The 24,757-nt window shown below is 42.5% G+C and overlaps 1 protein-coding gene across 3 annotated transcripts in view; it reads right to left on the bottom strand.

Moving 5' to 3' along the window:
• Sel1l (SEL1L adaptor subunit of SYVN1 ubiquitin ligase) overlaps positions 1–24,757 on the bottom strand; it is a 42,627-nt gene that overhangs the window by 8,417 nt on the left and 9,453 nt on the right. For 2 of the 3 annotated variants that reach the window (XM_085830605.1, XM_021178763.2), the window contains exons 4-18: positions 18,751–18,918; positions 17,279–17,384; positions 16,396–16,558; positions 12,472–12,525; positions 12,325–12,384; positions 11,093–11,174; positions 10,613–10,767; positions 9,231–9,287; positions 5,751–5,819; positions 3,739–3,816; positions 2,812–2,874; positions 1,745–1,832; positions 1,294–1,442; positions 497–662; positions 158–232 (exon numbers count right to left, since the gene is read on the bottom strand). In XM_085830605.1, coding sequence (XP_085686731.1) covers positions 158–232; positions 497–662; positions 1,294–1,442; positions 1,745–1,832; positions 2,812–2,874; positions 3,739–3,816; positions 5,751–5,819; positions 9,231–9,287; positions 10,613–10,767; positions 11,093–11,174; positions 12,325–12,384; positions 12,472–12,525; positions 16,396–16,558; positions 17,279–17,384; positions 18,751–18,918 — 1,533 coding nt within the window. The remainder of the gene's footprint in view (positions 1–157; positions 233–496; positions 663–1,293; positions 1,443–1,744; positions 1,833–2,811; positions 2,875–3,738; positions 3,817–5,750; positions 5,820–9,230; positions 9,288–10,612; positions 10,768–11,092; positions 11,175–12,324; positions 12,385–12,471; positions 12,526–16,395; positions 16,559–17,278; positions 17,385–18,750; positions 18,919–24,757) is intronic. The other variant, XM_021178760.3, reaches the window with a different exon arrangement.

Genomic DNA, 24,757 nt, shown 5'->3' on the forward strand with positions numbered 1-24,757 from the left:
GAAATGTCCATCAAGGTCTGGCACTGCAACCACTGACCGAGGAATGAAGGCTGATCACAAGGTACGTAGCAGTGTCTGACGATGTCCATGAGACCAACAGAGAAACCAACAGAGTGAGAAGTCTGGGTAAGGCTCATTCTGACAATCAGCCACTCACCTTGGGAGGCGGCCCTGTTCCAATGCAGTAAAGCTCTGGGGTAAGTTTCATTCTCACCTACAATGGTTGCTTCTCCTACAGGAGAGATGTGAAACAGAAACCAAGTGTTTTCGCTTGTAAAATAGGGTGGAGGACAGTAAATACTAAATTAAGGCAGTCTGGGAAGTAAAGAAGCGTTAGAAAACGCCAGGTTCAAAGGAATCACTGGGTCAGGATGACACTACTTCCTGGAGCAGGTTTTAGCCCAGTCTAGGGACTCGGGTAGGGAAAGGGGAGTTTGTTGTTCACTTCACTTTGAAACTATATTGCTAACGTGGTTAAAGCGTCAACAGGACTTACTCTGGTCGAGGATGAAGGCTGCGTTACTCTGTGCCACCTCGTAGCCCTGCTCAGCCAGCAGGAGGTACTGGAGCACTGCAGCATTGTAGTCCTCATCCTTATAGCTGTTGTAGGCAGTCATCAGTCTCTCTGACCAGCGACCTCGCTCACACACGTTCTTAAACAACTGTGCAAAGAGGAACAAAACCTTGGCAGCTTGGCTGGGCTGATGATTAAATCTGCTCCATGACCTGCTGACTTCTGGCTTTCCTTACTCTTTAGAAGCAAACACATAGTAAAAACAACAGCAACCTGCAGACTATTTACTGTGGCCAGGGCTGTTCTAGAGACACCTGTGTATTACAGGCATCAGCACATTCTCCTACCTGAGGACTGTTCATGAGGTGAGTTCTATGAAAAATCTCAGTTTACAAGTGAGGACTCTAAATAAAGCAAAGACAGATCTCCAAAGGGTTCGAAGCCTTTATCAGTGTGCCTCCAACGACAGGTGTGAGAGCGGAGGGGAAGCCATCCCAGCTAGGAGATGCTGGCCTTGCTCTTTCCATACCTCTTTCAATGTACTCTTTGATACTAGCATCATCTACACTGACCCTTGCAAACACTGCTTCTTACAGGAACAAACAGGTGAGGACAGCAGTAAGCATAGCTCGCCAGTTTCTTCCCTCAGTGTGTCAAGGCTAGTGAGTGGAGTCAGCTTCGACCATGGAAGGAATCAGGTTAGGGGAACTGGCATGCAAAGGGCAGGTCTTTCCAGCAGTAAACCCATTCCTACAGACAAGCTACAGAACAGACCTCACCTCCACTGCAGTGTGACAGGACCGCATCACCCCTGTGCCGCTGGCGTGCATCTGTGCTAGGTTATAGAAAGCCAAGATATGGCCTCCTTGCGAAGCCAGATTAAAATACTTCAAGGCCTGCTTATAATCTCTCTTGACTCCAATGCCATCTGCAAGAAAGATAAAACAAGGACAAATGAAAGGCGAGCAGTCTGAAACAGGATTTAGGTAAGCACCAGAGAAACTTCAAGAGGAATGAACCCACTGGAAGTCAGAGGTCTTACCCAGCAAAACATGTCAATCTCACCAATGCAGATTAATACAAATGGTAATGAGAAACGAGAGGCATAAGTAATTGAATTGATAGAGTATGAACTTCCCAGAACTGACTCCCCCGTTTCTTTATGCTATCGCCATCTAGTGGACACTGGCTGCGACTGTTCCCTCTGTCACTCACTCTGATGATACCTACTGTAGTACATAGAGCCGAGCTGCAGCTGCCCATCCACCCAGCCTTGCTCAGCAGCTTTCTGGAAATACTTGAGGGCCAGGTCATAATTCTGTAGAAGGAGAGGTCAAATGGTAAGAAAGCAGTAAAGACTGATACACAGGGAAGCCCAGAGCCACGTGCTGTGTAAACAAAGTCTACATATTCTAAACAAACAAACAAACAAACACAAAAACATAAACATTAAAAAAAAATTTTAGATTAAAGAAAGAGTTTTGTGAAACAATTTATGTTTGACCTCAGAAAGCAGAAACACAAGTAGAACACTAGAGCACGAATTAAGAAAAACTCTTTTTACTACTATACACCGTTAAACCTTAATTTTTCTCATATTAAGTAATACTATTTTTTATTTGTTTCCTTCCTGTGTACATCAAAAGATGCTGTTTTTCAATCCCAAAGGCCTATGTAACTGTAGAAAAACTTAAAATACATTACTCTGAAATTTGGTATCCTACTTACCAGGAGTCAAAGGCATCACTGTTTTTTATGTTAGAAAAAAACTACAGGTAAGATTTAAAAACCCAGCCTTTAGTTTCAGACACAGCAATGTATGTTGCTTGGAATAACATCATGATTCAGTGGCAGCTGCCCTGAGAGGAGGGCCGAGGACAAGCAAGTGCTTGCAGACACAACACCGACATTTAGGAGGTTACTGGTGACCTGGCTATGAGACAGAAACCTGACAACCAAGAACTAAGGTGGCTTATCAAGGCTCGTTCTTTGGAGGCACTGGGCTTTCAGCAAAGGACTGGAGAGAACAGAGGCAAAGGCTGGAAGGAGCAAAGGAGTCTGCCCAGAAGGGAGAGACTCAGAAGAACTCTACCCGTCAGATGGTCCAGAGATGGAGTTGGCCTAAGGAGGCAGTTAGGTGAGGTGTGAGGAACAAGCCAGCTAATGAGTCAGCAGGGACGGCTCTGGCTTGCTGCAGTGGGATGGCTCACTAAGCTGGGTGGCTCTGGTCAAGGACTACCTCCCACCAGTACTGGCTGACTGCTCCCTAACGCCAGCATGCCACACTGCACACTTACAACTTGAACGCCTCTTCCGTAGAGGTAGGCCATTCCAAGCCCGCTCTGTCCCACCGGGTTGCCCTGTAAACCAGAGAAATCAGACAACAGTGATAAGAGCATCAAACACAGGGGCGGACAAATGACTACAAAAGAAATGGTTGAGGACACTGAAATATGTCTTAAGTAGTTTCCAAATAAGGACAACCTTTTTCTTTCTAGCCATATTAAACATAACTTGCCTTTTAGACACCAGTGCACTGTCAGTATTTGCTTTCAAGGATTAAAGCATTAACTGCCTTTAAGATCAATTCTTATGACCTGACTTATGACCATCAGTACCATGAATTTGTGACACAATGTGGCTACCATTACTGCCCGTGAGGCATTTATGCATTGGTGCTTTCCTGCCTGAGGAAGAAGGAAGGACGATGCCATGGGGCAGAGTCAGCAGTCATGTTAACAGCAACAATGCTACCTGCAGGTAATGGTCCTTAAGACTAATGCAGTGACATAGAGTCAAGTAAACAGAAAATTCTAGAATTCACTCAACTCAGAGGGATAGATGACATCATAAAAAGACGCGTCACAGCATTTCTCAAGTACCACTGTGATGCACAGTCATCTACAGTTGGAAAGAGGTCGGGAAATACTCAGAAAGCATACAGGGTTTTAAGTATCCTATACGCGTTTTTTTTTCTGGGTCAAAGAAAGCCCAAGTTGTGCATCATGGCTATCAATAGAACTAGATTATGGATGCTTTTATCAATAGAACTAGATTATGGATGCAGCTGAGGTAGGTTTTGTAACTCCCAATTTCTTGGCTAAGAACTAGTATTCTCCAGATTAGGAAACACTAAGCTAACACTCGCCCAGTTGTTATGATTAATCCTTCAACACACCCACTCAGGGAACTCTGGTAACAGCACACAGGTTGGGAAGTCTTACCATGTCAGCAGCTTTCTTAAAGTAGTGAAGTGCCGTCTCATTACTCTGAGGTACGATGTCACTTCCTTCAGAATACATCTGGAAAACAGCCCAGATTTCATGTGGAGTCATCCCCAGTCTCCAGACAGTGTTTCCCCTACTCATCTAATTTTCACTGTTACTAGCTTTCATGACATTACCCCACAAAGTTTACAATTCTTCATAGAAAAGTATAGAATTGAAAGCAGACTTTTATTGGTAAATATATACATATTTTTGTTTTTGTTTTTGTTTTTTCGAGACAGGGTTTCTCTGTATAGTCCTGGCTGTCCTGGAACTCACTCTGTAGACCAGGCTGGCCTCGAACTCAGAAATCCACCTGCCTCTGCGTCCCGAGTGCTGGGATTAAAGGCGTGGGCCACCACGTCCGGCACATATTTTTAAGTATTTGGTATTCTATTAAATATATATATATATATATGTATATGTATGTATTTGAATATATAAAGCAGGTTACTGGCTGCCTCAAGAAATCTTAAAATGTGAAAATAACATTTGCTTATGTATATGTGCTTATGGGTAGGTATGCAGGTAACAGTACATGTGTGGAGGTCAGAGGACAACTTGTTCCTCCCCATCAACAGTCTGGGTCCTAGGTATCGTTTTTATTTGCTGAGCCATCTAACCAGGCCAGGCAAAGAAATCTTTAACCCTGGGCAGTTAGGTGGCTAATAACTGAGTTGAGACCAGATGACTGATCCCATCAGTACAAGCAGACTTTCAAGAGTCCCAAAGTCTGCGTTGCCCTTTCCTCTACCAAGTTGCCCCAGGACAGGGTAAAAGATGCATCTGGTGTTAACAGGTAGCTGGGGAGATGGCTCTGTTGGTAAACTACTGGATGCAGGCATGGAGACCTAAGCTAGAACCCAGAGCCCATATATAAAGAAGGTGGACATGATGGTGTGCACCTGCAGCCTCAGAGCTTGGGAGGCAGAGACAGAAGGCAGATTCAAGAGGCCTGCTGGACAGCTAACCTGGCCTACTAGTTAAGTTCCAGGCCAATGAGAGACCCTGTCTCAAAAATAAGGTGGATGATACCCAAGGCTGTTTTCTGGTCTCTCTCTCTAGACACACACATGTGTATGCACACCTATACACACAGTATCTGTGTGCAAACACACAGAAACAAAAGTTGACTAAAAGTTAAGTAACTAAAAAGTTATTTAACAAGGTATAAACAAGAATGACTATAGGCCCAGGTAAGGCCTAAGAAGACAGGAAAACAAGTGGCCAGCAGTGCTTCCCATCCACATAATACACTAAGGAAACAGCACTAAGGTTGCTTTTAGACATAGGATTAATTAGTAATTTAAGTAAAAATGTTGGGAATAAAACAGATAAAGGAAAAAGGAAAGATCCCGTGTTATGATGCTCACTCCCACAGCATCAGTACAACACAGTACACACAATGACATTGGAATGCTTGCATAGAATGCTCCAGCTCCTAGTTTGCTGGCTGGGATTATGTGGTGAGCCTGGAAGAGATTTCCCTATATGTAAAATTTTTGGAATCCACCTGAATTTCTCTACTTTATGATTTGGCTATACATGAACAACTGCCAGTTTGCACTGTTTTAATGTTAAAATTAGTGAAAATGGAATTCTTCCCTGACATAGAATCATTCATTAGGTTTTAGATGACTACACTTAGAGGTGCTCACAGTTGTCATATTTAAGACAATGAAAAGATCTGCAGACAAATGCTGAAATCCCTCTCACTCACTCCACTGTGAAAAGAAATGCAACTATGACTCTTAGTAAAACGCATGCAGCATACAATACAACCCTCATCACTGTACACAACAGATAGACACAACACTAGGAGCTCACAGTGAACACATTGAGGAACAAATGCTATGTCTAAGTTGTCTGAGAAAGTGCTTCACACAGCATTGACCTTAAGACAGGACATAGTACACTTGCACTGAGAATTGTATTTTGCTGTTCTATAAACAACTGCAGGTGTACAGTACCTTTCCCAGGAAGGCCATAGCGTGTGAATTGCCAGCATTCGCTGCTAAGTTGAAGTAGTCAAACGCTCTCTGTGAGAGAATTATAACAATAATTATTTCTTAACAGAATTCTTTTCAACAAAAACACTTATTTCAGGAATATCAGGAAACATTTTTTTCCCTATATTAAAGTGGCTTTTAAAACAAGAATATTTAGGAGGGGAAACCAGGAAAGCGGACAACATTTGAAATGTAAATAAGGGAAATATCTAATTTAAAAAAGGAACAAACAAAAAACTACCACCACCACCACCACCAACAAAAAACCCCCAAGAATATTCATCAGGATTTCAATCAGAATTGTGTATAACTACAAGTTTTATAACCACAGAGAAATGGTGTTCCCTAAACTTCGCAGATAAGATAGATGATCTCTTATTTATAGGAGATGTGATAGGGGTCAGGCAGCGCTACTTCAGCAGTCTACTTTACTATTGGTACCCGTGAGGAAGGAAAGAAACTAAGAGGCAGCCGCAAGGCCTGGGCATATTCTGAAGTACAACTGCCTTTGTATAGTGAGGAAAGTCTGGGGCTGGAGTCCACGGCTAAGCACTGTGCTGGGGGACACTCAGTGCCACCCTCTCAGCTCAACGCTGCCGTGGCTCACTTCTGTTGCCTGGTGCTTGTTTCTCTGGATGATTTATCCTCTCCCTCTCTATTCTTTTTTGTTCAAGTACACTTTCCTTAATCTGTTACTAAAAAATATACCAAGAAATACAAAACACATTTTTTTCTTCAGACTTTCAGCTTCTCTTCAATGGGACCACTACAGAGTTCTCCTTTCTACACGCGACTGGCTTTCACTGACTACTTCAGAAGGAAGCTTGTTAAGTTAAGCACAACCTTTGCATCACTAGTACAAGTCTGTCATCTCACTCTGCCCCTCTGCAGCACCCTCTGCAGTCTACCTCACTCTCTTGCCTTCAAGTGTCACTCTGTACTGGTCTCCTTAGCCCTGTCTCTACCTGCACCATAGAAGCCACCCTTGCTAACCCTTATTCTACCATCTGCCTCTTTACAGTCAAGTTCTTCAAGGCTCAACTGATGCCCCCATTTTCATTTTATATTCTCTGAGCAGCCTTACCATGCTTCACATTACCATCTACATGATGGCAGCATCTATATTTACATTTCTGAGCTCGGAGCTTGTCTAATTATGGAGCTCACAAAGTACAAAATGAGCCTCCTTGCTGACGGTCTGTACCACGGTTCTATTCCATATTACATTTTCTCTCATATGAACGTCTGAAATATTCTCCACTTTCATTTCCCTGATTGTATTTTGGGATTCTACTAACTCACTTTCCCCATTGTAGCAAAAGCCAATGTTTTCAAATCTGAGCATGCTGGCTCTAAGAGTCCCTTGAAATACAGAGGTTCAGCTGACACGAGCAAGCACTGACTGACTCAGAATTACTATGTCCTACGATGTCAGCAATATGAGAATACCAGCCTCACTCTCTTCTACCCCTATCCTTTTGCCCTGGAATGGCTCTACCTCCAGGGTCAATACACTACCCTCTTCTCCCTAAAGAAGTCTTTCCTGTCAGCTTCCTGTCCAGTGCTGTGTTCTGAAAACCTGGCAGTGCCTGGCACACAGTAGAAACTGCACTGTTTGTTGGACTGGTGCTGGGAAATCCTTTCCTTCCTTTCGCAGAGCCCGTGAAACAACCTTCCACTGTAGAGCTGTTTTACAGGCTTCCGCAGCACACAGCACACAGCACACTCCCAGTTCTTGCTATGCAAGCGCTCTGGGCAAAGCCTATCAGAATCCCGCGCTCTCATTATTTTTGTTAAGTAGCAGCATCTAGCATACATTTTGGTGACCAAGAGACAGCAGCAGCTGCCAAAAGCTGCCCAAATAAAGAAAAGCCACCTTTACTTGGTATAGTTAGTTAGCATGATAGCAAAATAAGAGTTTTATGAGTTTGACAAATCCTTCTTGAGAACTTACTACGTGCTTGGTTCTGCTGGGGTCTGGATAAAATGGTAAACAAGGTACACATGGCTGTGCTCTCTTGAACTTAGGCTCTAGCCAGGAAAACAAGTTATATAACAAATTAATCTACCGTGGGCAAGAATCACAAAGAGCACATATTCTCAGGCATCCTTTGTCATGTGTGGTCTTTTCTGGAGTGGGGACGGGGTTGATGGGGAGACATTACAGGTTGATGTTGAATTCTTGAGGCTGGGTAGGATGGTCACCACAGACAGGGGGACATCCCTTAAAGTCATGAGAAAGAGAGGCTCTCAATAGGTTGAAAGACCTTAGAAACTTGTGTGCTCCTGCCTTAGACAGCAATGGGTTGGAGGGGTACAGACACTGGGATGGGTCTTGGATGTCATGTTAAAGGGAAAATCTTTAAGCTACTAGAACCTACAGAGCACTGAGAGTTTTAGGTGAACCACAGGATGGGTTCTGTGTTTACAGAGACACATCGACACTTAGAAACTGCAGGTGGCAGGTGATTCAGACAAGTGGCAGGTGTCAATGATGGAGTGAAGGAAAGAGATCAGTCATCTTTAGGACAGAAAGCAGATACAACTTGGTGAGTAGCTATAGATTAGATGGGAATAGCTGTCTGCTTCTGATTTCTAATAACATTTCCTCAGTCCTAGAAAGGATCCTTTAAAAAAGTGCTCTTTTTTATAGCTTCCATTTTGCTTTTTTTAAAAAAAATAATTTTTAATTTTGAGTATTTATGTGTGTCTGAGTGTGTGTATGTATACCTGAGTATAGGTAACTGCAGGGCCCCAGAGGTGTCAGATCCTCTGGAACTGGAGAGGCTAGCTATAAACTGTTGGCACAGGTGCTGAGAACAGAATTCAGGATCCTGTAAGAGCAGCAAGTACTCCTAGCTGCTGAGCCAGCTCTCCAGCCCCAAAAGGTGTCTGCAGACCCAGTTCTAGTATATATTTAAGAGCAACAAGAAAGTCAAGATGTGTATGTGGGTTTGGGGCAGTAGTAAGAGCTAAGTTTAAGAGTAATAAAATCTGGGGCTGCAGAGATGGCTTGGCAGTTAAGAGCACACGCTGCATTCTTCTACAGGACCTGAGTACTGTTCTCAGCACCCACATCTGGTGGCTCACACCCACCTGTGACTCAAGCTCCAAGGTGTCTGACATCCTTTTCTGGCCTCTGTATCAGCACATGCTCACACATGGCATACCGAAACAGGCACACCCAGACACACATAGACATAGGCACACACACACAACGTAAATGAAACCTTTCTGGCCCTTCTGAGGTGTATTCATGTATTTATCAGGCATCAGGTAGGTCATGAGAGTTCATTTGTGGCAGGTGTTAATGAGCCTGACAAGCTAAGCACACACACACACACGCACACGCACACACACACACACACACACACGCACACACACACACACAGCACCATGTTTTGCTACAATGTAAAGAAAGCCCTACAACAGGGTGGATACCTGGTGATTCTGTTCTACTCCACGCCCTCCATGCAGATGCAGCTGTCCCAGTCCAACCTGAAAAGCAACACAAATGATGCAAAGGTGAAAGTGAGCACCTGGCATGCAATTAAAGTCAGACCAGCAGTCAAGACTAGAAATCCAGTCTTTAATCCTGAGTCTTTATTCTTTTTCAATTATCTTAGAACTGCCAAGACCTAAAGAGGCATGCCTTAAACAAACAACACTCGTTTGTATATGTATACCGAGTTTGTGAACGGATGTATTTTCACACGTGTGTAAGCACACATGTGTGCAGGTGCAACTGCAGGCAGGAGGAAGCCCGGGGTTGATGTTAGAATTCCTCAGCTGCTCTCCATCTTATTCATGGAGGCAGGCTCTCTCAACTCACCCCAGAGATCCCCAATAAGGCTACTCTAGCCAGCCAGCTTACTCTGGGGACCCTGTCTCTGTGTTCTGAGTTCTAGCACACTGCAGGCAGGAGCCACACTCACTTAGGACGTATGTGGGTTCTGGGCACATGAGCTCTGCTCCTCACACCTCTGCAGCCTTATCTACTGGCTCCTCAGCCTGCTTCCCTAAAAGGCTTTTAGACAAATGATGCGGAATTCAGTGAACATGCTCTAAAGGAAATAGTAAAGGATGCTCTTAAGCCAACAAACATACATATCTGAGAAGCTTAGAAAGGAAGAAATGAAAACAAGAGGAAAGACCAATCTGCATAAGTTTAAACTAGTATGTGCTGAATAAAACTAGTTTAAACTAGTATGTGCTGAATAAAAGGAAACGTGGGAGTCACAAGAGCATGCAGAATCAGACACTGCTAAGCATACTGTGAAGTCTCCGAGTCACCTGGGGAACGGTATCATGTTACCCAGTAGACTTGGGAGGCAGAGCTGAGTGGTAATCTCTAGGGAACACAAGGAAAGCCTGGCCATTGTGTTCACGGACAGAGGAGGTAACAGTGGAAGGCATCAAAATCAAGGTCAAGAACGCAGAGGAAAGGGAAGGTAATCAGACAGCAAGTAAGAGAGACCGCGTAAAGCAAAATACACCCCGGAAAAGTAGACAAGGCAGTTGCACTCTAACTTCCATGAGTAACAGTCATTACAGTTTTAATTTAATACTACCTTCTGTGAGCCCTAAAACCATTCTTAGTACATATTACTTATTTCTATATATCCCAAATAACTGCCATTTTAATAGGGAAAAAGGTGCTGAGAGTGTAGGATATTCTTTGGTACAGGATCCACTGGTGGTTCTAAAACAGACCTAATAACTGCCCAGAGCAAAGACAAGTATTCCTTACAGCTGTGGGTGCCTGCCCTCCCTTCCTGGGTTAAGTAGACAGTGCAGTAAGACATTCCCTGAAGCACACACACCTGTGCTTGGACATCACCCTTCTCAGCTAGGAACTGGTAATACTGAATCAAGTCTTCTTCCAGCATCCCACTGTTCATCCCTGGGTTTTCCACTTCATCAGGCAGCCGTATTCTCTGGACTACAGAGCCTCCAGTTAGGGAGATATCACTAGCAACTGATGGAGAAGGACAAATAGGGGAATGAGATGAAACCGAGGAGCAGGTCCAGGACAGTGGCAGGCACTGACAGACATGGTGCTGATGGCAATACTTCTGTAGTAGTCAGCAGGTGGCAGCATAATAAGACATTAACAAATTAGATTCCCACTATGAAACATTTAAGAATAAAAAGTAAAAGAAATGTGTTTCTTGATAAACCGTTAAAAGCCCACTTAGAAGAGTCATTTTCAGTATTTAAACTACTACAACCAAAACATATACATTTAAAATTAATTGCATTATTTTCCCCTACAGGGTGAAAGAGAAAAATAAAACAGGTACCATGATTAGCAACAAGACGATAATGGGTCAGTGCCGATTCACAACTCTGGAGGACTCCGATGCCAGCCCAGTAGCGGTAACCCTGTAAGACACCTTGGGGTGAGACTACACCACCACCAGTTTCTGTAGAGCCAACCACACACACTCATAATCTGATTCTGCAGTTCTCTGACCCACATACTCCAACAAGCAGTCTATAGCTAAGCACGAGAAAAGAACCTTCCTAGAGCGACTAGATGAGTGCCGTGAGCTTCAGGAGTGAGGCATAGACGTAGTCCTCACCAATTTCCACACAGAACCAACGGCAACCCTGTTGTAGACTTAATCTCAGTGAGAATGAGGTGAGTGTACCAATTCAAAACCATAAACTGGCCAACTGAGGAAATGTGTACTGGAAGCAGGTACAGTCACACTAGTAACAAATGACCACAGAATAATGAGGGAGGGGCGATTGATTATCCAGAACAGGAAGCAGGAAGGAGCTGTCTGGAATCAGTTGTGCTATTTTGCTGGATTCCTTTCTGCCCTGTGTATCAGCTCCCAGCAGTCTACTCTGTAGGCTATCTTTGTCTACCCAAGGTAGACAATCTGATCCTGATGATCACTCAATAATTATTCTTGAAATTATCTATGGTTTACGCAGCTGGCTGGACTATCCTTGTCAGTGCTGTCAGTAACCAAGTGTGGAGAGCCCTTCGTGTGTTGGACAGGTTTCCTACTTTCAGTTTTATGGCCATTCAGTCCAACCGGGACATTCCTGCTAACAAGGAACTTATACTCATTTAAAAACATAGTACCCATCGTGCACCACATGTCATGTGACCTATCCCAAAGTGAGTGTGTAAGAAACTTAAGCCACTTAGCCCAAAAAGATTTTGGTGGAAAGGTCTGCATCACTAAGCAACATAAGAGGTCAATGCTATCAGCTTATACACAGGTACTGGTAAGTGTCCATTATTAGGACAGCTTTTGGATAGAGGGACATCAATTTAAATGCAAAATCTAGGATGATCTAATCAAAAAAATACTTCTGATAAATAATTCCAATTTACATACATTTTTATCCCATGTAGATTCAATGTGTTATAACCATTAACAAGAATCTGGTAGATGTTCAACTGAATATTTGATCATAAGAGAATCTCACAGCAAGGCTAGGAAACTTACAGCTACTGAAAAACATACATTTTACCATTTAATGCAAGTAGTCTTAGATTAAAGTTCACACTTACCAAAATCATATGGGCTATCAGGTTGCCTCCAAGAGCTCCGAAAGTATAATATACAAGAGCCTGTGAAAAATCAGATACACAAATGAGCACAGGCCAGTGCTGATTCAATTCCAAATTTAATGTGCAGGAAGACTTCAATAACATTACCTTTGCCTGACTTGAATTAACACCAAGCCCAGAAGCGTAGAGAAAGCCAAGACCCTGGGGTAAAAGGAGAAGTCAATATGTTACTCTGGTGAAGACACATACAATTTACACACTGACAAGAGTCAAAGATCTTTAAATATGAAGATTTGAGGACAACTAGGCAGGATGGTTCAGTTAAAGAGATGGAGCAATACATTCAACCTTTTATAAACCACACTGCTAAGTGCAACTTTAAACAACTCAAGCTGAGTTGGAAGGTTAAAGGAAAGTTAAGAAGGTATTAACTAGAAAAACAAAGTCAGCCGCATTTAAACATGGTTTGTACTTCATTTGTTTTAGCCATTATGAAAACAAAACACCTTTTGTGACATTCTATCAACATATTTCTTTCTCTGCAGGGAGGACAAAAGTCTCCCAAGACAATAGTGTCCAAGCAATCTCAGGAATGAAGAAACACTAAGTGGTTAAGTGGCAGCCATATCCACTGGAAATGGCATCATGAAGCCAGCACAGTTGCTTGAAACAGTTCCAGCAAAGCTGAGCCGACCACGGCGACCGACCGCTGTCCTTCTGTCTCTAACTTTTAGGTTTTGGTCTCTGTGTGTTGCTGGGGACTTTCTGCATTGATTCATTTTCTGTCCTTTCCTGGGAAAATGATGTCTAAGTCTTTTTTAGGAAAATTTTAAAATTAACTTTATTTGGCTACTATCTGGAAGTCTTCTTTATGCCCTGGAGATCATTAAGCACAGATAAGCACAGAGCTAGAAGAGGCCATTACTTCAGGAACCTTCTTGGGGTGTCTGCCCCAGCAAACTCTAACAGTATAGTTGTAGCAGGGTAAACAGAGACAATAACAAAGTCTGACTGGCCAGGAGAATAGGTTACAGGTTCACAGACTCCTCCTACAATACCCTTAGAGCTCTCTGAAAGTGTAGTCTAAAGATGGGGTGGGACAAGGTACACCCCTGGAGGAATAACCCGCAGTAAATAAGATAGGTTGACGGAAATAAACTCTCCCTACTTTATAGTGTAGATAATGAAACAAACTGTAAAAGAAGTTAGGGATTAGTATTTGCTGGTCATAAAAAGACCCGCTCATAATTTTCTGTTTGGAGTGCTTTCAAACTGCAAACACTGCCAACCTAAAAGCAGGCTGTCATATAAATGAATCTGTGTCCTTTAGAGGAGACAGTTTTTAGAGTCTAAATTGGAGTTATAGGGTTGATAATAAAACTTGTTCTGTTTGTATTTTCTAATTACATGTGATGTGTAATGAAAAAATTGAACACATAATCTGTACTTCTTGGATACTCATCAGTCTGACTCTGTTTGGTGAAACGTGTATAAATAAAGAAGCAGCAGGTTGCAGTTGGTCAGTCGCATTACGCAAGTGATAAGGGCAGAGTGGCAGAGGATAGGAGAGAGCATTAGTCTATGACGCTCACCCGCATCTCAGCCTCCCCTGCAGTTATGTAAGACTAGGATCTGAGAGATGGTTGCAAAGGCGGTCAACTGTTGCCCAGGAGTCACCATTTGCAAGAAAGCAATACAAGGCTCAATCTCATTTGGCAGAGCAAGAAGTATCTGATTTGGGGGTTCTGATTGCTGAAACAGCTAAAACTAATTACCACAGAGAGAGTGCCTGGTGGGGTCTGAATGGAACAACACTGCCTTAAAGACATCAATGCTTCTGAGGATAATATATATGTGTACATAGATTTATGTAAGCTGACTGAAGAAGGGAAAACATTTCAGAAACAAAAGAAGAACAGTTACAATAGCGTCTTAACTAGTTTAGTTTAAATGAGACTAAAAATGAGAAGAAAGAACAGTGGACTCTTTAAATACTCCCAGGAAATAATGGGTATGATCCCGTTAGTATAAAACCTTAAGAGGACTGTCTTACAAGGCTCGTTCAATTATGGTTAGGGGGAAACAGGAAGTTCTCAAGGTTGGCAGAGAAATGATATTTTAGAGGAGAAAACTAAAACCTAAAACCTAAGAATGTATGTATGGACATATGTGTGTGTGTGTATGTATGTGTGTATATATATATGCTTTGCCTGAATCTGTGTGTCACATGAGTAATACAGTAATACAGTAATACATCCTCTTGCAGGCCAGGAGAGGATGTTGGATCCACTAGAAAAGGAGTTACAGTTGTGAGCCACGAAGTGTGTGCTGGGAGTTGAATCATGGTTCTTTGGACGAGCAGCCATGCTCTTAACAGCTGAGCCATTTCTCCCTCCGCCCATCAGATGGACTCTTAAGCCTAGGTATCAATCTTTGTATTCTCTATATTACTAATTGATAACATAACAAGATGTGCTATTAATGGATGTTGTGCAATATGGTGTTGCAATTCACCTATAATGTATCCTAGCTAAAACCAGTTACTTAGGTTTGCCAGACTTTAGCTGTGGTATTTGGCTTACAGGAAATACAGGTAATAGAAAAATTAACTAATGGATGCTGTGATGAGAACAAATGCAGGCAAGACATTCTGTAGACAAATTGCATCTACTTCTAACATAGAAACAAATCAAGCACCCAACCAACCAATCAGACAAAAGCTGGGTTAGAAATAACAACCACAATGTAATACTGTGATGGATACTTGCCTGGACAAAAATCAGGATGAAGAAAATTTTGAGCTCAATGTTGTAAGAATATATTATGGGCACATAGGCTGGAGGGATGGTGTGTGTGTGTGTGTGTGTGTGTGTGTAGTGTACTACTAGGAAACTGGACCCAGGGCTTTGCATATGGTAGGCAAATACTCTTTTTCCTGACTATATTTCCAGTCCCCAAACAGTTTGTTTGTTTATTTATTTCTTAAAGATGTCACTATTGGGCTGGAGAGATGGATGGCTTAGCTCTCAGGTGTGTTTGCTGCTCTATCACAAGGACCAGAGTTCAGATATCTGTACCCGTGTCAGGATGCTTACAAACACCTGTAACTCCAGATCCCAGGGATCTGGTACTGTCCCCTGGCATCCTAGAGCACCCATAACACACGGATGCATGCACACACACTCATATACTAACAGACACACAATAAAATATTAATTAAAAGTTAATATTAATAAAATATTAACACACATAATAAAAAATTAAGGTTAACTTTAGAGGAAAATATTATGATGAAAAATTTCAGATAAAACAAAATTGTTGCTCTGTAGAATTGTTCTTCATATTTCACTCTCTATAGATTTAATACTGAGAAACACAAAAGAAATTGTGGTAAGATGTAGCTATAAAGTTATCTTCATTGACCATAAACCTTCTTAGATGAAGGAAAATAAGTATCCAAGGAATTAAGTAAAATGGCATGTTGTCATTCAGTCTTCTATAGTTGTTGACAGGAGTCAGGGCTCAGAGAACCAAGTGCTATTAGAATCAACCATTGCTGGGTACTGGAGAGAGCCTGGAGAGAGGGCTCAGCAGGTAAGAGTTTGTGCTGTCTTCCAGAGGACCTGAGTTCAGTTCTTAGCATTCATGTTACTTGCCTCCTGCACTCAAGTGCACACAGGCACTCATAGGCACACACACACACACACACACACACACACACACACTCTCTCTCTCACACACACACTCTCTCTCTCACACACACTTTATTAAAATACATGCTAAAAAAAATTACAAAGGGGCAGGAGCTAGAGAGATGATTAAGTCAGACCATAGTTAAGACACTGGGTGCTCTTCCTGAAGACCTTGGTTTGATTCCCACACCCACAAGGTGTCTCATAACCATCTATAACTCCGGTTCCAGGGGACAGGATGCCCTCTTCTGATCTCCTTGAGTTCCAGGCACACCAGTGGGGCACAGACACACAGGGAGGAAAAACATCCATACACATAAACAATGCCCTCCACCCCAAATCAACCCCAACCGCAACGACAACCAAGAGCCGCACTTACAGTCTGTCCTTTGGGAGACCCTTCCTCAGTCAGTCTCTCAAACATCTCTTTGGCTGCCTGGATATTCTGTGTGAGGTAATCACCAAACAAGAGAGCATAGGACACTCTCTCCAGGGCTCTGGTGTGATTCATGCCTGCCGCCTTCTGAAGGTACCGATATGCTCTTTAAACAGAAGCCATCAAACAGAGAGTCAGCAGCGATTTTAGAACAGCCATTACACGATTTTTCATTACCAAGTGAAGCATAATTTCCTTACTGTATAATGATAAATTTCCACACATGATTTCTACTTTCTCGTGTTATTTATATATGTAGAAAACATGCTGGATAGTTTGATTCAGCTAAGGGGCCAGTTTCCCTTATATCTAATATTTTAAAATGATCCAATTACACTAACAACGAATGAGAAATCCAATGAGTAGGTTAACAAGATTTACAGTAGAAAATTATAATCATGTCAGGTAAATATTCAAATAACTCAGAATTTTCTAATTCTACACATAGACTAAGAAAACCAGCAGAAATTAAGCAGACATAAAATATTAGAATTCTTTTGGAGTGTTACATTCTAGGTGAACATTTCAAAGCAAAACCAAAAATCAACAATTCTTTTGGATTATTTTATGTTATTTTTGAATCTGAATAGTGTATTTACTCTAAAGTCTTAGAACTGACTACAACGTTAATCTACTATTGCCATTTTTCTCAGCCTTATGGTCAATTTGTATAATCTTTTCATCCTAATGAGTTCAAGTTTGCCAAAACCACTTGAAGGTTTCTTGCAACAGGACTAAGACATCTCTGTGTCTCTGGCAGCGCAGTCTCACGACTGCTTCAGCAAAGGCCTGTCTGAGAGGAGCAGGTGCTGGGGGGTGAACCTACTCCCTCTTTTGGCTCTTCCTATTGCTTCCATTCAGTATCTTCATCCCGGCCTGATAGATCATCTCTGCTTCCTGCATCTGTCGTCTTTTGGCAGCATCTTCTTCAGCTGACAATTAAATGACACATATATTGAATGGTCTTAGTTGTCGGTACCAAGCTCACCCACCGCGTCACCCAGGAAGACACAGAGAGAAGTATCTTTCACTACTACCAAAACTGACTCTAAAAGCAGCTGACATGTGCCCTGAACTGACAAAAGACGACTAAAAAACATAAAGTCATCAAAGTCCCTTTCTTTTTGAGAAAGCAAGATCAGGCTTCTTTTCAGGATATTTTTGTGCTAGTACTGTTGACTGTTTAAAATACAGTTCAACTAAAATTTCAAATTAAATGCTAAATTCATCTAAAATAATAACAAAAAACTATTAGAGAAGAATAAACAGAAAACTGCCACAATATTCAAGTCACAAGTTGTACATTTAGAAAAGCATTTAATTATACAATTAAAATCTTAAAACCTGACTTTTATTAAACAGATCTAATTCAGTATGCAATGTTCAAGTATATTAATTTTTTCTCTTTTTTTTTTTTTTTGTGAAACAGGGTTTCCTGTAGCCCAGCCTGGCTTCAGATTCCCTATGTCACCAAGGGGGCCATTGAGCTTTTGCTCCTGTGTTCAGAGTGCTACAACTAAGGCGTGTGCCACCACATCCAGTATATGTGGTGCTGGGGACCAATCCCAGGGTTTTGTGCGTGACAGGCAAGCACTCTATCAGTCAAGCTGTCGCTCACGTCCAGCTGACTACTGTCTCATACTGATTAATGTGCCACTGAAAAACCTAGACAACTGTTGTGAATTTCTAAAAAATGATTTTGCTACTTTAATGCATGATTTTAAACAATGCAGAACTCATCATAAGACAGCAGGGTCAGTATTTATTTATGTATAGAAGTGATTCTCCTTTTGTAGAAAAACCTGACATATTAAACTAGTCACGCTGGCCTGTATCTAGAGACAGCCTACATTTGATGCTGTCTTCTAGGGATGCTGTGATATTAGAAATGATATCTGGTATTCCATTCTATGTCCCCTAAGCACAGCTTTCCACAAGAGGGAAACATTTACACACAGGGTGGTTAAATATACATATGTCAAATGTTACATACACATAGCATAGTTCACTCTAAGTGTTTAAGGTAAGGTAGTTTTTGGATTACTTTTAATTTTCCATTATTGACAAAATGCTTTTGTATTAATTAGTTCAACAGCTTGTCTCAAGGGTTTACAGAAGTACCTGTGAATCAATGAGACATAAGTGACAGCCTGAAATAAATGCATCACACGCTCACAGTCTTTCTTTAAGGCTGTGACCCTGTCAGTAACACTGGCCCATGTGGAAGAGGACAGTTAGAAAATGCCTTCCAAATGCTGCCCTAAAGCACAGGGTGTGCCCCACTTGAACAATACGCACTTTCGCAGAAGCCCCACTTCTCATCTGTCTTGTAGTCATAGGTTGTGGCACACCACAGTCTGCCATCTTCCCTCCCGTCTGAGGTGCACTCATCATACTCCTTATCCAGGAAAAGAAAAGGGAAGTGGCAGGGCTCCCCGTGCGCCGTACCTTCAATGGCAGTCAAGACTGGAAAAGAAAACAAAAGTCTAAATATGAACACCTCTGTAATTTACGGATTCAACAGTGTTAAACTTCAGCTATCAAACTCTGGATGCAAAGAGCCACACTGCACCATTTGTAATGGGAGCCAGAGGACAGTCAGAGCTGATTTGATTGGAGATGACTTGAGGTCAAGTCCACTTAATAAGCTTGGCTGACTACTCACAAGCACCTAGTGTAGACTTAGTGTAGACTTTGAGTTCTTAAGATAAAGTAGCATGGTGTTCAAAGTTTACTGTGAACCAGCATACAGGCTGTGATGAGTTAGAGACGAGCCTGGGCTACAGAGTCTCAAAAAGCAAAGCAAAGTGAATCAAAACAAGTACAACAAAAGAGCTCCCAAACTCTTGTCTAAAGGGTGAACAAAACCAAGGCAGATATAAGGGAACCATCTCTGTTCCTTTTTCTGAATTGAGAACATCAACTTCAATTAACCACTGGGATAATGCTTCCCCAGGCAAAATTAATCATTTACACATTCCTCTGTGAAGCACATTTTATTAGGGTACTTATCATATGTACTGAGGGTTTATTAGTTTTTCTCCACAGGTAGCTCTGGCTAGACTATCTAATATGGCTGCTGCCATGTCAGACAATAAGTTCGAGAACTGACAGTTGCTGTGACTGCTAACACCCTTTCTCTGAAAGGCTGGAGAGCATCCTTCCTTTCTTTTCAGTTTTAGTAACGGCTACTACATCCTAAGATACTAACTGTAAAATTACTTTCAGTAAACTGAGAGAGACAAAATGTTTCCAATGGCTGCATCAGGCAGATGCCACTTATTCTACAGCTGGAAGGGATGCAGGCACACCTCCTGCAAGAGCCGCTGCTCTTGCTGCTCAGTGGCTCCAAGTGTGCCCAGGGCTGTGTGAGGAAAGGGCACTCGCACAGGGACAGCTGCCATCTGATTTGCATGCACTTCCCCAGATCTTTTTTTTTCCATATGGTTCTAACTAAGTGGTTCTCAACCTGTGGCTGTGACCCCTTTGGGGCTCCAATGACACTTTCACAGGGGTAGCATATCAGATATTTATATTATAATTCATAACGGTAGCAAATTAGTTAGGAAGTAGCAACAAAAATAATGTTATGGTTGGGGTTACCACAGCATGAGGAACTGTATTATTAAAAGGTCGCAGCACTAGGAAGGTTAGGAACCACTGCTCTAACCTATTTAGCACATTCCCTGTATGTGAATAATATGTATATATGAATATGAATGTATATGTATATATGAATAATAAAAGTGAACACCTCGACTTGAGAATAAAGGAAGTCTATGGCTGTGTAGAACCGGAATATTCCCAGGTCCAATGTCAGGCTATCCTGGGTTAACCTTAGTCTCCTACAGAGCCCTTTATCATCCACTCACTTGTTACATAACATCCTTTCAACTGTTAGATAAAATCTTTGGCATGCATAAATTCAGCAGACCATTAGTCTCTACCAGCTCAAAAGCTACAAATGTCATCAGACAGCCTCTGAACCTATAACCTATTTCCTCATTTTGTTTTAACTCTTCTAACCTGACATCCCCATCAATACACTTGGTAAAAGCAAAGCAAAGCAAAACAAAACAAAGATAAAAAAACCAAAGCATTGATTTGCAGTTTTCCTTTTTTTTCTGTGGCTATAAAACTTCATGTAGCTGCTTATAGGCCGGGACAATCAATGCTTCTAGGCCCCGGTCACTTATACCTGACTCAGAATAAACCTTCTGACTCCCTTGGAGGGAGAGTAATATTTTGAGTCAATAGCAATGAAGACCTTTCCATCAAAGTTAGGGCCTACTGGAAGCTACTGCCTATGACTTCTTAATCCTCTGTTAGATGAAGGGTCCTTCCCTGGCATCCCCAGAGCAAGACAGAAGCATTAACACTTGGTATCACCCAGCAGCTTGCTGTCTCTGAACCTGGTTATGCTGTTTATGAATTATTATTCTTTGTATTTTGTATTTTACTGTAAGGGAAATATATGTTTTTATAAGGACATAATCAATCAGCATACAAATGTGAAGAAATAATCCTCTTTGTCTATTGCTTCAAACTCCTTCTCTCCAGAGTTCAGGAGGCATTAGAAGTTTTGAGCTTTTCCTCTTTTTCATTTGCAAACTGGAAAAAAAAAAGTGCAAACTCCCCCCACCCCCCATGTGACTCTTTTGTTTGTATAATGTGGTTTATGCTCAACACCAGTTTTCCTCTGGGGAGTCTGTAGTTTTGGTACATGGTAGGCCAAGGTGAAGAAATGGCTAGTTCCCAGTCAAAACATCAGACACTAGGTCTCTCGGGAGCTTCCCTGTGGGCAGAAAGCACCTCACATGCCATCCGAAAGTGCTCCGTGCATGGGAGATGCAAGGTGTCCAGTGGATCCTATATAGAAATGAGGCTTTGAAAATTTAGGCAAAAAGTGTCTTTCAGCTCCAACTCCCCATAGCAAAGACTGTATGCAGTAGAAATGACTAGTTCCCTCAAACCCTGGAGCTAAGCCTTATCTTCCAGTTCAAATAAATGAAACACACTGACTAAACCTGCATATGTACACTGGTTGCATTTTTCTGCCTTTTCTATAACCTGTAACATTGTTTAGGTATTGACAGATTGAGAATTTCTCTCAGTTTTGGCCAAAATGATAAATAAATTAAACATTTTGCTTATACATTATGTCTGCCTGTGTGTCTCTAGTCCATTTTTACGTGTGTGTATGTGTGTGTGTGCACTCGAGAACATGACGTGCATGAGTGCAGTGTCGACTGAGATTAGAAGAAAGCTGGAGTCACAGGCAGTTGTAAGCTACCTGACAAAGGTGCTGCAACCTGAACTTAGTAGTCTGTTGTTAACTGCAGTGATGTGACACTCCTGGGAGAGGACCTCAGGGGCTTGTCTTGCTCATGTCTCTTTCCTTCACTGATTCTGCTCTGAATCCTTCTGTTGTATAGTCATGGCCAAGTGCTGTGATTCCTTCTAGGAAATCACCAAACCTTGGGATAGCCTTGGGTACCCTGATGACCCTGCAAGTGGGATTCAGGACCAAGATGCACCGGGAAGCACTGCTAGGGAAGAGGAGAGAAAGGGGCAAGGCGTGATAAGCTTGGTGCACAGGTTGGTTACAGAGCCACAAGGGTAGCAGCCGAGGTTCTGGCGCATGACAAAGTTGCCACCTGTGCGAGCTGAAAATAAGGGGTTTACCTCTAGGAGAATGGGCGTGGATCCTGGCTGTTCTTGGACTTCCTGTCTATGGAATGGGAAAATGATAGTAATTCGGTTGACACGGGTAGTTTTGGTTTTTATCTGTCCGCTCATGAGGTCTTAACATTCTCCAGACGAGACCAGAGACATTAAACTTTACGTTCCTCTCCTCTAAGAGTGTGTACATGCAAGTAGAGGGGTGGGTGGGGGGTAGGATTAATGATTAAATCAGGTCCCAGGGCTGAAGAAAAATGGCCGAAAAGGCAGAGGACAAAAGGGGTACAGGCCCTCTCCAGCCTGGCTGCCATCACGGTGGCAGCAGCTGCGTCATCTCTGGCTGCTCTGAGGCAGCACAGCAAACGCTGAATTTAGGACTCGGGGTTTGAACAAACAGCAGTGAGGGTAAGAGTGGAAAAGGGGCTTTTAGTGGACTTGTACTATGTGGTTAGTACACCTTAGATGTGAGGTAAACATTCACACAAAATACTAAGTACTTATGACTTTGTAAGAGGTAGGACCTTGGTCAAGGGCACCTGAAGGAAGATTATGTTACTGAGACACACCTCCCTTGGCTTTTCCAGCAGCATAGGCTGGAACTGAAGCATAGAGCACTGGAAATGTAACAAATTGCAGTACCTCATCTTTCCTATTATGGAAACATGCATTGGTCTGCTTGAGGGGGAACCAAGAGGTGGTCTATAGATGGAGATGCTCTTAGAGTTTCAAAAACAGGTTTGGGTTGCTAACCCACTCTTGTAAAAGCTGAAGTCTGACTGATTCCTCCCTTCCTTTTCTCCCTGCCTCCCTCCCTTTTTTGGTATAGGATCTCAATACATAGCCTTGGTTGGCCTAGAGCTCACTATATAGACCAGTCCTGCCTCTGCCTCCAGAGTGCTGAGATTAAAAACATGTCACCAGAGCCAGGCAAAGTCTGATTTCTTAAAGGCAGATGATTTTCCAACTGGAATGTATTTGAGTAGGTCAGTTAACACTAAAGACTATGACTAGACAAAAAGGACTGGGGAGAGCCTGGCTTATTCAGCTCCCTGAGCCTGAAGCACCTTGCTTCTCTTGTTGCTAACATCTGGCCTTCTTTTGAGGCCTGACTTTACAGACCTTAATTGCCTGGACTTGATTCTGAGCCAAAAGCCAACACTGCCTAGGATAGGCTTTCAGCCCCAGTGGGAACTGTGCCTCTTCTGACGCAGGAGTGAGCTCAGTGAACTGTACTGAGGCTCCCACAGCCTCACACATTTAGGACACTGCTTAGGGTCCCTACAGCTGTGAAAAGAGTCCCGATTCTGGATGTTAGCTGGCCTAAATGGCTACATCCATATGGCCCCAGGGATGGGTTTATTCACTGCTGAGACCCACCGAAATTCAGCTGCTGACTGGCTGTCCATATCTGATACAGATAGCACTGTGACCCTGGCAAGTCTGGCAACGGCACAGTGCAGAGACCATGATCCTCTGCTCACTGCAGGCAGGTCAGCCTGATTCCTGCAGGGAAGGTCTCACTGCAGCTGGCCTTGAGCTTCTTTCCCCATCAGCTGCAGTGCACAGCAACAGACTGATGACCTGGCTCAGAGTCCTTCACTCACTTCCTGTTCCGCATCACAACCTCTCCTCGAACTGACTGGTAAGTGAAGAATGAGCAAAAGAAAGTGTAAGAGAACTCACGAATTTATCTTCAAAGCATTTGAAAAGTCAGGATTTTGTTGTGTTCAATTTCTGTGTACAAATAAAGTTACACAAAAAAGCTTTTCTGTGACACTGTTCTGCACCTCTCTCATAAACCCCTCTAGACAAAAGATAGAGATAAAACTAGGGAGTGGCCGAAAAATGTGTATTTATGATTTCTGAATGGAATTATTGATTTCAACAACTGAACAAAATAAGCTGAAACTCCTGCATGGAAGAGGGAAGAAAGAGCCAAGGGCATTCCTGACCTTTGGAAACTGGTCTTAGAAGCTGTACTGTGTCATAAAGATACGCTAGCCAGGGAAGACAGTAATGACTCAAGCTTCCAGTTTCCACAGAGAACTTCCTGCAGATCCTTCACAGATTCATGGGGAGATGGACCAAGTTACGGACAGCACAAACATATGAAACCTACTAGCAAGTCCTCTGAAACCAAGGACCAGACTAGGAAGTCTAAGACAAGCCACCCACGGTGGAAGGTCACTTAATTTGTGTCCAACAACTGTTAGGTCTTTGTTTCCAGGGTTATCATGTGTGCCATGTGGGATGGAACTTCTCATAACCCTACTTCAGTTCTGGAAGGCTGGTAGGTCTACTTCAACCTACTAAACCCAGTAACACTGAGTGTCAATTGATGCTTTGAGCCAGGTAAATAAGAAAAACTGTTAAAATAGAAACTTAAGGAGGAAGCCACCTGGGAGAGGCAAGGGTATGCCACAGTGTTTATGAGTGTGTGTGTGTGTGTGTGTGTGTGTGCATGCATGTGTATGTACAAGATTAGTCTATTAAAGAATAGCTATGAATACAACTATGTGTTACGTCCTTAGATTCTTCCAGGCGAATTGCTAACCTCAGGGCTGTGGTCTTGCTAACACAGTATGAACCATTCAGGAGTATTAAGAAGACAAGTGTGGCTGGG

The sequence above is a fragment of the Mus caroli genome, unplaced genomic scaffold (genome assembly GCF_978045245.1).
Source record: "Mus caroli unplaced genomic scaffold, Mus_caroli_1 scaffold_14, whole genome shotgun sequence".
Classification (NCBI taxonomy): Eukaryota; Metazoa; Chordata; class Mammalia; order Rodentia; family Muridae; genus Mus; species Mus caroli.